The sequence below is a fragment of the Pseudorca crassidens genome, chromosome 10, assembly GCF_039906515.1.
Source record: "Pseudorca crassidens isolate mPseCra1 chromosome 10, mPseCra1.hap1, whole genome shotgun sequence".
NCBI lineage: Eukaryota > Metazoa > Chordata > Mammalia > Artiodactyla > Delphinidae > Pseudorca > Pseudorca crassidens.
The window spans coordinates 35,933,085-35,948,318 of NC_090305.1; the positions used below are offsets into that span (position 1 = coordinate 35,933,085).

General features: G+C 56.8%; 1 protein-coding gene across 2 annotated transcripts in view; it reads left to right on the forward strand.

Moving 5' to 3' along the window:
• The window catches only part of KCNK5 (potassium two pore domain channel subfamily K member 5), a 36,516-nt gene extending 22,403 nt beyond the window's left edge, over window positions 1-14,113 (forward strand). Inside the window, exons 2-6 of one of the 2 annotated variants that reach the window (XM_067753078.1) lie at window positions 6,996-7,168; window positions 7,422-7,533; window positions 8,718-8,884; window positions 9,194-9,362; window positions 11,548-14,113. In XM_067753078.1, coding sequence (XP_067609179.1) covers window positions 7,500-7,533; window positions 8,718-8,884; window positions 9,194-9,362; window positions 11,548-12,413 — 1,236 coding nt within the window. In that variant the 5' untranslated portion in view covers window positions 6,996-7,168; window positions 7,422-7,499 and the 3' untranslated portion in view covers window positions 12,414-14,113. The remainder of the gene's footprint in view (window positions 1-6,995; window positions 7,169-7,421; window positions 7,534-8,717; window positions 8,885-9,193; window positions 9,363-11,547) is intronic. The other variant, XM_067753077.1, reaches the window with a different exon arrangement.
• The last annotated feature ends 1,121 nt before the right edge of the window (window positions 14,114-15,234 follow it).

Genomic DNA, 15,234 nt, shown 5'->3' on the forward strand with positions numbered 1-15,234 from the left:
CAAAAGACGGTCAGAGGGAGGGCTGGCCAAATAGCTGGACGAGTGAGCTCTACCTCCAGCCCCCTGCCTGCCCATTCCCCCTCCTTACACTGCGGCAGGGAGCCCCAGTACATGGGATCTGGGGCCCTCCCCTGCCCCCTTTATCTGTTCATCAGTTCGTGGTGTTAAAGGTCAAAAACATTGTTCTGAACGAGCCCAAACTCTAAATATATTTGCTGAAAAGTGCCTGCATTAGGTCTACTAATCTCCACTTCGGTCTGTTCTGTTCAGAAGCGCCCCCAGCTCCCTTGGCCCCCTACCCTGAGGAGGTTCTTTGTTAGATAACAGATGGACGTGCAGACAGATGTGGACACACAGGAAGGAGGAGCCCAGCCCAGAGCAGGGGGCGGATGGGCATTCGGCTGCCTTGTGAAGCTGGGGGCAGCTTGGCGGGGGCTTCAGGACTGGGGTTCAGAGAAGCCACCACGCCTGGCCTCGGCCTCACCTGGGGAACGCAGCGTGAGGACCAGCGTGTGGCCTTGCTCCCTCCGCAGCCGGCCTGCCTTGCTTGGCTGTGCGGGAAACCGGCCAGGGTGGCGGGGAGCCTCTGGCGGGCAGAGGTCCGGAGAGATGGGCCTTCTGACGGATGGGGTGGCACATCCTGGGTGTGCCTCTGCCAACTCAGGGGGAGCCTTAACACACACCCCCGCCCCCCAGGTCCCCGACTCGCTGTCCGGGGGCCCAGGGCACCTACCTGCTAGCCTCGGTGTCCCTGTTCTCACCCAGGCTTGTCCTGCAGGTGCAGAGAAGTAAACCCCTCGACCTTTGATTTACCTTTGGGGACAAGCGGTCTTCCCCCCAGGGTGTCGGGTCACCACTGGGTCTGATTTCGTCATGACACTGACTGCAGGTGCGTTCGTTCAGCGCTTCCAGTGTCCTAGGTGCTTTTCGTGTTTGGGGAAGGTGCTCTTTTTGGCAGATGGAGGAACTAAGGCTGATAGGCCGTCATTTACCCAGAGGCTCGGTGCCAGCATTTGAGAGAGGACTGCCGCCCGCCCAGGTCACGCCCAGGGCAGCCCCACGTTTCCATTATCTTCTCCCAGGACAGGGCCAGGTCTGGTTCGAGAGAGAGGCCTGTCGCCCCCCTTTTGTTCCTTTCCCTGTTCTCCACACGTCCACAGCCCCCTAGGAGAGTTTCCGGAGGGGGCAGGCCTCCCCTTCCTGCAGGAAGGACAGTCCCTCCAGTCACCCCAGGGACTCTCCCAGCCCCACTGCCAGCTGCTCTGCCCTCTTGGATGGGGGGCTTTTGTTTGCCTCCCTCACCTCACCCCTTCCCAGCCCCCGACCCCCAGGACCTTCAGCCCCCCTGCCCTCTGTTCTTGCAGCCTGCTGACCCCACCCTTCCCTCCCCCCCCGACACGTTGGATGCCCTGCATTCACCCCCTGACCCCGCCAGCCACACTCTTACAGGGGTCTGACTGTGCTTCCCGCCCTCTTGCTGGATAAAGCCCTGCCCCTTGTTGCTGATGAATTTATTAAATCCACCTGCAGAATAATGCTAGGAAGGTGTTGAAGGAAGGACGTGAGAGGGTGAGTCAGTCGAGGTCAGAGAAGATATCCTCATTCATTCAAGTTTGTTTACTCACTTCTTTAACAAATGTTTGTTGAGCACCTACTATGTGCCAGGCAGTGTCCTCGGCTCTGGGGATACCGCAGATAAAAGTCCTGCCCTCATGGAGCTTACCTTCTGGGGGGTGGTCTCTGCATTCCCATGGATGTTTCCCTTGCGTTTGCCTGGTTGTGTTCTAGAGACCCGGCTTCACTTCTGTAGCTGAGAAACCCACCCTGCACCCCCTGTCCCCTCTCCCCAGCTGTGGACAGCACAGGGGTTACGAGCCAGACTGCCTGGGTTTACGCTCCGGCTCCACCACTGCCTAGCAAGTTACTTAGTTAGCCTCTGTGCCTCATTTTCCTCAGCTGTAAATGGAGGTGAGAGTACCTACATTACAAGGTTATAAAGACTCAACAAGCCGAGTGATTTAAAGTGCTGTGATTGTGCCTGTCATAAAATAGTGCTCAGATATCAGCTACTCTTCAAATAGGAGCTATCATCTATGAAAGGAGGAGGAATCCACCATGCCCTGCCCACCTCCCAAGGTGGCTGGGAGGGCCAGGTGAGAGGGACATTAAAGGTTCTTCCTACTCCGCCAGGCACCGTGCACACATGACATTAGTCTCATTCCCCTTCCAGGCCGGAGGGACCAAGTGAGCGGAGGCGGAATGAATTAGGGATGGATGCAGCCCAGGATGGTGAGGGGCGTCCGCTTGTGTACCTTGACGCAGCGCGGATCCAGTGCAGGCTGGCATCCAGGGCATCCTGGAGGCCGATCCTACATGGCAGGAAGGGGCCCCTGCGACCTGAGCGTGAGGTCTGCCGCGGGAGCTGGAGGCAGGCAGGGCGGCGGCCCTGTGGGTGCCCCTAGCTGCTGTCCGCAGGCAGGGCGGTGGCCCTGTGGGTGCCCCTAGCTGCTGTCCGCAGGCAGGCTGCCACCTGGACTTGTTTTCCCCACTGGCCTGATGAAGGCAAAGGCCCGACCTCAGCCCCGCTGCCCATGTCTGCAGGTGGGCACCAGGTACGGGATGTGCCCTCCCTGCAACTCTGCAGAATGAATCTCCAGGATGGGGAGGCCTGGCACTGCCTCTGCACAGGAAACCCCGGACCCCTGGGGGATGAGGCGCCGTGGGGAACCCAGATTGCATGGACAGCGAGATTCTGGGAGGGTGGTGTCTGGGGCAGCATGCTGCCTGAGCCACAGGCAGGGGCGGGAATGTCTCCTCCCGGAGGGCTCAGGTCTGAGTGGATGGGCTGGTTTTAGGGCACTGTTCTTCCAGGTGGTGCGAAGGGGTGGAGGTATGCACTGGCCTCCTTCCTGTGGCCTGTGTGGGACAAGGGTGGGGTACCAGCGGCCAGGGCCCAGATGAGGCAGGCTGTACTCCTGGCTTCCTTGCTTTTAGCATCCCGACCTTAGGCTACTTTCTTTACTTCTCAGCCTTAAGTCCTCGTTTGCAAAATGGAAAAGATGATGGTGTCTTCCCAGCAGGATTGTCTCCTCCTTAAAGATGAGCTGAAGGCACCTAAAGTGCTTCACCTCTCAGTAAATCACAGCCGCTTTATTACGAGGGTGACAGGCGGGGAGGAGAGCTCTATTCCATCCTCAAACCAGAGCCGGGCCTGGGCTGTGTGCGGCATCCCCCTCTCCCATCACTCTCTAGGGATATGTGGAAAATGAAGATGTTGTCTTGTGTGAATTTGGAAGCCAAGTTAAAGAATCCTGTGAGTGAGCAGGGGCCGTCTCCTGAGAAAGCTGTTTCCCTAACCCAGGGGACGGGATGCTGTGTCCAGTGGCTCCCCCTCACCCAGGGATGGCCTCAGTCCTGGGTCAAGCCCCTCTCTTCTGGGGGACCTCTCCACCGGCCAGTGGGACCCTGACCGTAACCAGTGAGGTGTTCCGACTGAAGCCACAGCAACGCGGGGTGGGAGCAGGGAGCAGGCAGCCCAAGTTCACATCTGGACCTCTGCTCCCCAAGCCTAGCTTTCCTCCTCTGTCAAGTGATGCCTGGCAGAATCGCAGGAAGAGCCCGTCAGGGAACATATAGAAAAGCCCCAACAAGAGGCGTCTGACGCACAGCAGCACTGAAATCCTGCCTGTCTCCCCAGCATTGGGATGGAGCCAGGCTGATTCCCAGGCCAGCTGCTTGGGACCCGTGGGCAGAGAGAAGGCAACAACAGGGGTGCTGGGGGCGTCCAGGGACAGGGAGAGCAGCGAAGGGAGAGAGGAGGGGAGCCGGGCTGACTTGCAAGAGACAGTCTAGAACCTGGCCCAGTTCTGCCAGTTAACCTCTCAGCCACAGTCGCCTGACCTGACCAGTGGACATAACTTCCGCCACTGCCCTGTCGTCAGGGTGAGTGGTGCTTCTGGCCCTGGGGGGCTTAGGGCCCTTCAGAATGTCCCCTTTGTCTGCCCCCCCCTCTGGGTGACCATGGAGAGATAATGGAGGTCAGGGGGACAGCACATGGGGCTGTGGCTCCCTGATAACCCAGGGCAGAGGCTGGGTCTGAGGGCTGTGCCCCAAAGGACACACCACTGGTGGGGTGAAGAGCAGGAAGCCAGCTTTTCTACTGCAAAGCTCCCAACCATAACGCCCTCTTCAGTTACCCTGTCTTGCCAGCTCTTACGTTTGTTGTCTCCCTAGCCCTTACTAAGCGACCCCCAAGTCACAGATCGCCTTTGGCAATCCATCCAGTGTTACCTCAGTGGGGGCAGCGTGGACGTGGCGTGTGGGGCTGTCCTGTGGGTGGCAGGGCATCTCACCTCTCTGGTCCCTGCTCGCCTCATGTCAGGAGCACCCCCGGCATCCACTAGAGTAGATGTGTGGGAGGACAGGGATTTCGTCCCTTCACTGCTCTCCCCCTGGTGCCCGGACCAGTGCCCGGCACGTACAAGGCACATACTCAGGCAGCATTTCCAGATACTTCCAGAGGGTGCTACCGCCCCAGTTGAGAACCCCTGTTCCAGTCACACCTTCACCATCGCTGATGTGTGCTGGTCTCCCTGGGTCTAAACACTTTCCATGATCGGAAATGGATGACTGCCAAGGGCAATCCATTCTGAGGTAGCTCTTTATCCAAAACAGCCACCCCCGTTCCCTCTGGCACCTTGGCCCGCTGGTTAACATATCATGAAGTCCGACACCCAAGAATGGAACAGAGTGCCCCCCATGTGGCCTCACCTGCAGAGGACAATGGGCTCGTTGCCTCCCAGCCCTGAAGAGATAAGGTATTGACACTGCCTGAGATTGTATTTGCTTTTCTTTTGGCAGCCATACCAGTGTTTGTTGGTTTGTGGTCAGCTGAAACCCAAGGACTTTCCCTTTCAACCCTGTATGGGTCAGTGCCTTCTAACCCAAAGTGTAAGACGTGAAAAATTTAAAAGACAGCCATATCTTGTTAGTTTGGGCCCATTTTTCCAGTCCAGATGATTTTGAGTCCCAAACTGCCATTGCAGTGTGTTAGCTATCTTCCCATCCCAGCCTTGTCCCAGTGTTGCATCCTTTGCAGATTAAACTGGTCAGCCATCTTTGTCCTTACTGTGTTGTAGATTGAAAGACTGAAGAGGCCTGGCCTTTGGCTTAATGGAGACCTCAGGCCAGGCAGATAATGATCAGTACTTCTTGGGGTTGTTTATCTGCCTTTACGTGGACCCGGATTAACCCCGGTTCCTCCCTACATTTCTCTGTCTTGTCCACGTGAATATCTTTAAGCCCATCTGTTCAGTTGCCTTGTTGCTATCCAGACTGACTGCATTCCACTGAACTTCAAGGCTTTGCAGCCTCTTTGGGGTGGGAGATGCACTTAGCTGAGCATGACTTGCTCTGGTGAACCTGTGCTAGTAGCTTCCAGTGCCCACCACTTCCTCTTTGAATATGCCAAACGTTCTGCTGTCTCCAAAGAAGAGTCAGCAAGAGTTCAGGTTTGAGTTTCTAGAATCCACCCTTTTCGTTCGTATGAGAAGGCGGGGGTAGGGTGGCGGGGGGGGGGGGCAACTTGTCTTCTGACATCTTTCCTGTTCCTCCGGGATTCCATGGGGATGACCAGGGGTGCTGCCCCAGGCCCATGATTTCCTGGTCAGTTGTCATCCGTCTTGGGCTGTGCTTCCTGACAATGCTGCACTCACCCCCCCCATGCACCCCCCCCCCGAAGATGGATATCTGAGATAACAAAGGCTGCGGCCAAAGGGAGCTGAGTAGTTCTGCTTTCCCTGCCATCTGTTTAACATTAACATCCAGGGCCCTGGGACTTTTCATTCTCCTGTTTCGAACGTGGATTTCATGGTTTAGAAAACCTTTTGGGTGGACCTCCAACAGGATAGACCTGTTGGCCTCTTCGCATCTGAACGTCCTGGTGCTTTTGCGTGGAAGTGGCCTGGCCGGCTTGGTGGCCGCTCTCTGAGGGCAGGTGAAGGCAGCCGTCCCCACTTCCCACTTTGCAGAGAGATGCTCAGGAAATAGCAGGGGGAGGCAGGGCGGTGAGCCCTGTGGTTTGACGGCCTGTCAGATGAGCACGTCATCATGGAAAATTCCTTACAAAGTCTGCAGATCCGTTTACACGGGCCTGCCGCTGCAAACTGCACATTCCTTCAGGACAACCCACCCTTCCCTCTTTTCTCACCAAACTTCAGTCGTGCTGCAGGGAGAACTCCGGTTTTTCCGTCTCCCTCCTGCTTCCATCCTTCACTCCTCTGTCTTTTCTCGGTCCTAGGCTTGATTTTTAGAGGCAGTTTGGCTGAGTTTCTGGTTTCTTAGCTGGTCCATCCTGGGGCTCTCCTAGGGGGGCAGGGGCAGGACCCCAAATTGAGAGTGGATCCTGGCCCCTCCTCGGGAGCCGCCTTCTGAGGTCCGGGTCCTGCCAGTGGTGGGTGTGGGTGAAGGGAGGTAGCGCAGGAGGATGGGGTACAGGCAGGGCCTGGGCGGTGAGCAGGTTTGGCAGCTGCCTGTGTTCCTGGAACAGATAAGGAAGGCCTCTCTGGGGGCCTCCCAGTGCACTTCCCCAGGTGACCTCTCACCTGCTGCCACCCATAGTTGCCGGGAGCTCCGTGGGGACTCATAGCATGAATTTGTCACCCTGAAAAGTACATACCACCTTCTGATGACGTGTCCTGGCCCAAACCTTGAAGTTGCTCAGGGCAGAGAGAAAGGGATCCAGAGAAGGGAGGGAAGGGGGAGCTTGTAGGGGGGAGAGGACAGAGTCCCAGGCATGGGAGAAAGGAGGCCAGCTGATATGTCCGCCCTCGGAGGACAGACCCAAGAGCTTACCGAGCTGACCTTAGCAGGTGTCCTGACAGTGGGGGTGAAAGGCATGTCGGGTGTGGGGGGCGGTCCCTCCCAGGCCAACCCTGCAGTAGAATGCTTTTCCGGAGGTCCTCCTGTTTGTCTGCATCACATCTGCCTTCTTTCAGAGGCAGAAGAGTCTGCTGCAGTTCTCAAACTGTGGTCCCGGGACCACAACATCAGCATCACCTGGAACCTTGTTAGAAATGCACATTCTCTGACTCCCTCCCAGCCCTACTGAATCAACCTCTGGAGGTGGGGCCCAGCAGGCTGTACTTAAGAAGTCCTCCAGGTGATTCTAGTAAGTTTGAGAAGCACTGGCTCAGTGAGAGAAGGCACTTTGGAGCCGGATTGCCAGGGTTCATATTCTTACCAGCTGTGTGACCTTGGGCAAATCACTTAACCTCTCTGATCCTCTATAAAATGTTTCACCACCCCTAAATTGGAGACAGTAACTGTCACTTTGTTATTGTGATGATTAAATAAGAATGCTTATAAGGAAGTTTATAAAGTGCTGACCTCTTCTCTGACCTTCATTGTGTCTCTCTTTTTAGATAGTATCTGATGCTGCAGGACAGGGTGTGGCCATCACAGGGAACCAGACCTTCAACAACTGGAACTGGCCCAACGCAATGATTTTTGCAGCCACGGTCATTACCACCATCGGTAAGTCTTCTGGGACCTTCAGGATACCTACTTCCCCGTCCGAGCTCTCCAGGATCTTGTAAGAGTCCAGCTCTGGTCACATGGCCTTGTCAAGGTTAAGATCAGGCCAGCTGCACTTTGTCCTTCTGACACGTCCCTGGAGATTTAGTAAGTCCTTGGTGACTGGCCATGCTTAGGAGACTGTTTTCTAGAAGTCCTGACCTGGGCTTTGGGGTAGAAACAACACAGCTTGACAGCCAGAGTTCGAGCAGGTTGCTCACTGCACAAATGCACCCCGTGCTTATTCACCAGTCTGGGTGTCTGTTCTGGTCATCTATGACTGCATCACCAACCACTTCAGAAGTTAGTGGCTTAAAACACAATTTATTATTATTGTCGGCCATTCTGTGAGTTGATGGGGTTTGGCTGGTTGGTTCTTGCTTGAGGTCTCTGATGCCGTGGTAGTTGGAGTGGCTGGGGCCGTGGTCATCCACAAAAGCCCAGTTGGCTGGAAGTCCAAGATGGCTTCTTCTATCGCATGTTTGGTAGTTGATGCTAGCTGTTGCTGGGGAGCTTAGCTGGGGATGATTGGGCATCTCACAGTATGGCAGCTGGGTTTCAAGAGGGAGACTCCCCAAAGTGAGCATTTCAGGAGATCAAGGGGAGAAGCAACAAGGCTTCTGATAAGGACTTAACTGACTCAGGGTCCCTTCTGCCACATGCCATGAACAGGTCACTAAAGCCCAGATTCAGAGGGAGGGGAATTAGAGGCCAGCTGGATGTGAGCATAAGAAGGGACGGAATTAAGAATCGCCGTCTTTGGAGACTGTCTACCACAGTGCTTCTGGGGTGTCTACGCAGAGAAACTACTAACTTGTGCCTTGTAGCTTGCGCAAGGGTGCCACACGGACTCGTGGAGGACTTGCTGATGGTGGAGGCTTAGTCCGCCTTCAGAGAGCCCCCAGTCTGACGGAGGAGACATAGCCCATACCGTCATAATTGCTATAAATGATCCTGATCCTAGCATGGTCAAGGGAAATTCCATTTCTGAAGCATTGATATTAATCAGTGTCAAGTGACCTTAGGGGATGGGCTTTCCTCGGGCTGGCTGTGTGGCGGGGGCAGCGGAGGCAGGTGCCACTCCGAGTCTGGGTCCATCACCCCCGCCGTGGCTCTGTCGGCCTCACTCTCTTCTTTTTCCTCAGGCTATGGCAACGTGGCCCCCAAGACCCCCGCCGGGCGCCTCTTCTGTGTCTTCTATGGTCTCTTTGGGGTGCCGCTCTGTCTGACATGGATCAGTGCCCTGGGCAAGTTCTTCGGGGGACGTGCCAAGAGGCTGGGCCAGTTCCTCACCAAGAGAGGCGTGAGCCTGGTATGTCCCCACCCCTAGGTCCTGGGCAGAGATGGGGGGACGCTGGCAGGTGATGGGGGGGTGGGAAGGATCTCAGAATTGGACAGAAGTGTCAGGACAGGTGGCAAGGGAGCAGTTTCAGAGCCCGCTGCCCTCCTGGGTGAGGCTGGGAGCATCACCACCAGCGCCCTCCCCTGGGCAGTGAGCCTCCCAGGCCTGGTGCCCACCCGGCCTCACCTCTGGCTGCCTCCTCGGCCCTCTGGGTGCTCTGCTGGGCTCCCCCCGGTCTCCACCGCCGTCTGACTTGGTCTCCCTACCCGTCCCCCTCAGCGCAAGGCACAGATCACGTGCACGGCCATCTTCATCCTGTGGGGCGTGCTGGTCCACCTGGTGATCCCACCCTTCGTGTTCATGGTGACCGAGGAGTGGGACTACATCGAGGGCCTCTACTACTCCTTCATCACCATCTCCACCATCGGTTTCGGCGACTTCGTGGCCGGTGAGTCCTGCCCCTTGCCTCTGCCTCCCCACCCTGTCTTTCTCTGCTTCTCCTCCAATTTCAATTCAGCTGACCTTTACTGGGGGCCCTGGTAGGCGTCCAGTGTCCTGGGCCTCCACCCAGTGGGATCCTGCCAGTTGCAAGAGGAAACCAAGGCACAGAGTAATTGCAGACGTTTTCTATTTCTCTTTCTTGGAACGTGGCTTTTCCCTCCTTCTTCTCTGTTCGTGTTTGGCGTCTGGTCTCTTCCTCTCTTCTCCCCCGTCTCCTGAGCTTAGGTGCTTAGGTGCACTGGGGGCTGGAGGTAGAGCCTTCTGCCTGCAGGGTCCACGTCACAGCTGCCTCCTCCCATCATTCCCAGGCACTGAGGGGGCTGTGCTGGATGCTTGGGTCAGAGACCAGAAACTTTGCTCTTGCCACTGGCAGCTTAAAGACCAGAGAGGCCTTCCCCCAAGCTGCCCTGCTCCCTCGGCCCGGACCCTCCCTCCCTCCCACTCCTCCCCTACTTAATCCACACGGGCGGGCGATAAGATTCTTTGGCCCCTTTGTCTGTCGGCTCCAGCCACTCATGTCCTTGTGCCTGTGGCCTGCACAGCATCTTGGTTCTTAATCTTCCTGACACCCCGTTTGGCTGCACTGGCCCAGTGGCTGCTCCCTCAGTGCCTGCTGCCCTGCCCAGCTGACCTTCACCTCTGCCCCAGGACCTCCGATCTCTCCCCTCCCCCTTCCTAGGGCCAGGGACAGGTCACCACCCTCCTGCCCCATTGTAAGGGGAGACTCGGAATGCTGGGAGGGGGCGGCTGAGTGGGTGGGAGAAGCAGGAAAGAGAGGCCTGAACACTCCACTGACCCTGGCAGATCTGAGCCTGCTGTCTTGAGAGATAAATTTAGACGGAGGCATGACCCTGCCATTGTCTAGCTGTTGGGGCCCAGAGCAGGCTAAGGAGGACCCTTCGTATCAGGGAAGCACAGAAGGGTGTTTAATCATACTTTCTCAGCTCCAGCAAGACACCAAACCACTGCCTCAGTTTCCCCATCTGTAAAATTGGTTAAAAAAAAAAAGTAACGGTGCATAGCTCACAGGGTTTTGGACAATCAAATGAGTTGCTATTCATGAGTGCAGTGGGTAGGGCCCGGCTATATTAGTGTGCCCCGGTTGTCATCATAACCTGCTTATGACCGGAGTCCTGAGCAAGATGGACAGCACCTCCTGGCTGCAAGGGAGACAGCCCTGCCTTCAGACTCCCTCCAGTCTGATGAGGGGGTTATAGCCCTTGCTCTAAGGGAGCCCCACTCTGGAAGTGGCCCCCTTCCTCCAGTTCCTTTTCCAAGTTTCTCCCCAGTCTCAGGGCAGGAAGGGGGACACAGGATACGTAATAATAGGGATCAACATGCCTGGAGGTGTAAAGTGAAATCTCCGTGATCCTGGAGGGTAGGGGAGTGACCAGAGCTGTGCAGGGTGACCTGGGAGGGCTCCCTGGAGCAGGTGTCTGGAGCCTGCCCATGGAAGTGTGGGTGTGGAGAGGGCAGAGCCCTCCAGGCCATAGGAGGAACCAGTAGGACGAGGGTAGATACAGGAAGTCAGGAGGCAGGCCAGACGTCACCAGAAGGAGAATCAAGGCCGTCCGGGATATTTCCTGCTAGGACCCGTGCTCTTGGACATCCCAGGCCCAACTGTCAGCCTCACTTATATTAAATTAGTGAGTCCATCCCCAGCAGGAGGATGCCAGCTGCCCTGTCACTTAATTTCTATCCAGGTTTTAACTGAACTGTAACACGTACGCCCAAAAAGTACACAAAGCAGCCAAGTGTCAGTGTCGGTGAATCTGAAAGGCCGACGTTCATGGCTTAGCTCCTGACCCGAGTGCTGGCTCCATCCCCAGCCTCCCCAGAGCCCCTCCCCCTTGAAGCTCCCCCACCCCAGGGAGACGCTCTCCTGACCTTCGGTAGTTGAGGAAGCTCAGGCAGGGCTCTGGGACAGGCACACGAGTGACCAAGCCGGGGTTCTCGGGACGATGGGGTGTCCGGCTTCTAGCACAGGCCTCCTTTCTTTCCTGGTGCGTCCGCATCGGTGTTCTGTGTTCTTGCGGTGTCCACTTTCAGGTGACACGGCTTTTGGCCTTTGTGTGTTTCCGGGTCCCCGCTGGCCCTTTCCTGACCCTCTGGCCTTCCTGACCCGTCCTCAGGTGTGAACCCCAGCGCCAACTACCACGCCCTGTACCGCTATTTCGTGGAGCTCTGGATCTACCTGGGGCTGGCCTGGCTCTCCCTCTTTGTCAACTGGAAGGTGAGCATGTTTGTGGAGGTGCACAAGGCCATTAAGAAGCGGCGGCGGCGCCGGAAGGAGTCCTTCGAGAGCTCCCCACACTCCAGGAAGGCCCTGCAGGTGGCAGGGGGTGCGGCGTCCAAGGACGTCAACATCTTCAGTTTTCTGTCGAAAAAGGAGGAGACTTACAATGATCTCATCAAGCAGATCGGGAAGAAGGCAATGAAGACGGGCGGGGGTGGGGAGCGGGTCCCAGGGCCGGGCCTGGGGCCCCAGGGGGGTGGGCTGACAGCCCTGCCCACCTCCCTGACCCCCTTGGTGGTCTACTCCAAGAACCGTGTGCCCAGCCTGGAAGAGGTGTCCCAGACGCTGAGGAGCAAAGGCCACGTGTCTCGGCCACCAGGCGAGGAGGCCGGGGCGGGGCCCCCTGAGGAGGGCTCCCCGACCTCTGAGGTGCTCATTAACCAGCTGGACCGCATTAGCGAGGAGGGCGAGCCGTGGGACGCCCAGGACTACCACCCGCTCATCTTCCAGAACGTCAGCATCACCTTTGTGAACGAGGAGGCCGGCCTCTCGGACGAGGACACCTCCAAGTCCTCACTGGAGGACAACCTGGCTGGGGAGGAGAGGCCCCAGGAGGGGGCCACGGCCGAGGTGCCCCTGAACCTGGGCGAGTTCCCCTCGTCGGATGAGTCCACCTTCACCAGCACTGAGTCAGAGCTCTCCGTGCCTTACGAACAGCTTATGAACGAGTACAACAAGGCAAACTGCCCCAAAGGCACGTGAGGTGGGGCCGGCTCCCCACCCCACCTTCCATGGCTTCTCTTCTCCTCAACCTGGGGTGTCCTGCTATGGCTGGGACCCTGGCCCCTGGTGGGGTGTGGCCCTGGAACTGGGAGTAGGGGGCCAGGGGCCTTCCTCACCTTCATCCCCTGCAGCTAGATGCTACCGGTCAGACACGGTGCACCCAGGACAGGGCCTCTGTTCCTCAGCGGAACGGGCGCCCTGGCAGCGGGAGGCGTCTGTCCTGAGCATGGTTGGGGGATCTGGGGGTTCACGGACACGTGGGCTGGCAGGACTGATCCCGGGGAGGCCTGCACCTGCGTGGGTCTTTGCCCAGTCATTCGGTTAAGACTGTCTCATGGTTCTCTTAGGTTGGGGGCCTTGGCCGTTTGAGTTCACCAGTATTAACAGGTTGCTGTGCGCCCAGCACTGAGCCAGGCTTTTCAGAGAGAGGGTGAGGGTGGTGTAAGACCCTGGTGGGGCTGGGGGCTGGGCACTTCAGCACCTCAGCAGTAGTGGGGCCCCGCCTGGGGCACGTGTTTAACCGTCCCCCAGTCCCACCTCATCCGCCTGGCTGTCGCCCATACTGCAGACCTCAGTAGGGAGGAGGCCATCTGGGGAAGGGGAGCTAACAGGCAGGTGCTGAAACACTCCCGTTACGGGGGACTCAGAGTAAGTCCCAAGTGTGGCCCAGCATCTCAGCCCTTGTGTGGACTTACTGGGATGGAGCGCAGCCCAGAGTCCGGTTCCCTGTCCCAGACACCCTTTGGCCAAGCAATGGCAGGCGTGGGCTTCTGCCTCCCAGGAAGTGGTGGCAGAAAGAGAGGCTGGGGCTCCTGGAGCTGGCAGCGGGGGAGCTGCAGGAGTGGGCTCAGCTCCGGCTGAACCTGCCTCCACCCTTCCGTCCCGTGACCTCACCGCTCCCCAGATCACCCTTGGCTCACAAGTGGGGAATGTCCAAATATGTGAATCAGCCTCCTCCCTCCAGCTGCTGTTTGGTGTGTGTGTGTCTCTGTCCGTCTGTCTGTGTAAGAAAGAAAGGATTTGCCATGGGAGGAGCAAAAGATAATGTGAAACTGCAGACGGACTGTTTCTGGTGAGGGGCTGGCAGAGTTCTTGGGTTCTTCGTGAGGTGCACCCTCGGGCCAGCCCACTGTGCCCTGCATGTTGTGTTTTGTTAGTTTTTAAATGAATTGCTGTTTTTTTTTTTTATCTCGTTGGCTTCAGAGCCAGAGGGGAGAAAAGGTGCAAGAGTGGGGTCCCAAGGATCGGGATGTCCAATGTTCACCCTCCTATCCCCCAACCCGGTTGGGCCTTTCTCGGTGACCTCAGCTAAGGTCATGGTGTCAGAGTTGGGGAGGGGCATTGGTCGCAGGCGACTGGATGCTGGGCAGGAGGTGCCACCCAGATACCCTCTCTGCCTCTCAACCCCCTCCCCAATGCTGCAGGACCAAAGAGGGCCAGAACCCCACCCATCCCCACTTAGCCTGTAACCCAGGGGTATGATGGCCCAGCATCAGGGTGGGAAGGAGCGGCCTTCTGTTTTTCTGTGAAATGTTTTAACGAGCTCGTCTTAGTTTTCCTGACCCCACTTGGCTGGGGTGTTGCTGGCTGTCCTGGAATCACACACACTGTATGTACATACTGGCAATGATGTCAAATGTAATTTATTTTAACATTTTTACAATAAAACATGAGATGGACAAGCCAGTCTGATGTGTGCTATTGCGGGGTGGGGGGAGAGGGGCTGGGGGCGAGATGGGGGGGCAGTCTGGGAGGACTGAGGACAGCCTGAGAGTCAAGGGGAGAACTGGGGTGGTCTGGAAGGGACAAGAAAATGAAAGAGGTGGGGAGGTGGAGAAGGGGCAGGCTACGTAAGATGTGGTCAGGGCGGGCTTCTTGGAGGAGGTGACAGTTAACAGGTTGGAATGAGGACGGGGAGAGGAGTGGGGGGACCGTGGCTAGCAGCTCATGTCGCCAGTCTGCCAGACCCCGTTCTACACACTTTATGCTCAATAGTATGTGAATGGACTCATTTGATCTTGCAATAGCCCTGTGAGGTGGGTATTACATCCCCATTTTATAGGCGAGGAAACGGGCACAGAAAGGTGACTTAGGCAAGATCTCCGTAGATGGTGAGCCTGGGTTCAAACCCATGCAGCCCCCATGACCAGCTAACAATCACCTGCTCTGTTGTGGCACGTCTGGCGTCCCCTGAAAGGGCCTCTGTGTTCAGGAAGGTGGGCCAGGGAAGGACCCCGGAGATCAGGCCTTCTGCGCTCAAGGGGTGGGCACTGTGGGCTGGAAAGGACGTGAAAGAAGAGTGGACAGGCTCAGCTGGGCCCATATGCATCCATTTAACAGGAAGATTTGTCAGACTTTGTGGTCTCAACGGTTTAGAAATTGGCCTCTTCCACAGCAGTGTCAGGGTCCCCTTCCCACACCACACAGGACATTGGTTAAACTTTTCAGTCTGCTGGGAAAAGTTTACAGTTCTGTGATTTCAGGAATGAAGCACATTTTTCATGAGGGTGTGGCTGCGTTTATAAAGGATCATATGTGTTTAAAATATCAACGGGTTCTGTAATGACTTGATACCATCCATCCCTTTGCCAAAACATCTTTCCACTTTCCTCTCTCTCTCCCTCTCTCTCTCTCTCTCTCTCTCTCACCCACACACACACACACACACACACACACACACACACACACACACACACAGGTTCAAACTTATCTGGTTTTGCTTTAGCCCCTTCCAGCCACAAGGTAACAATTCTATTTACTACCGTGGCACTTGGCCTTCTCACAAAGCCCTCTGACAGGC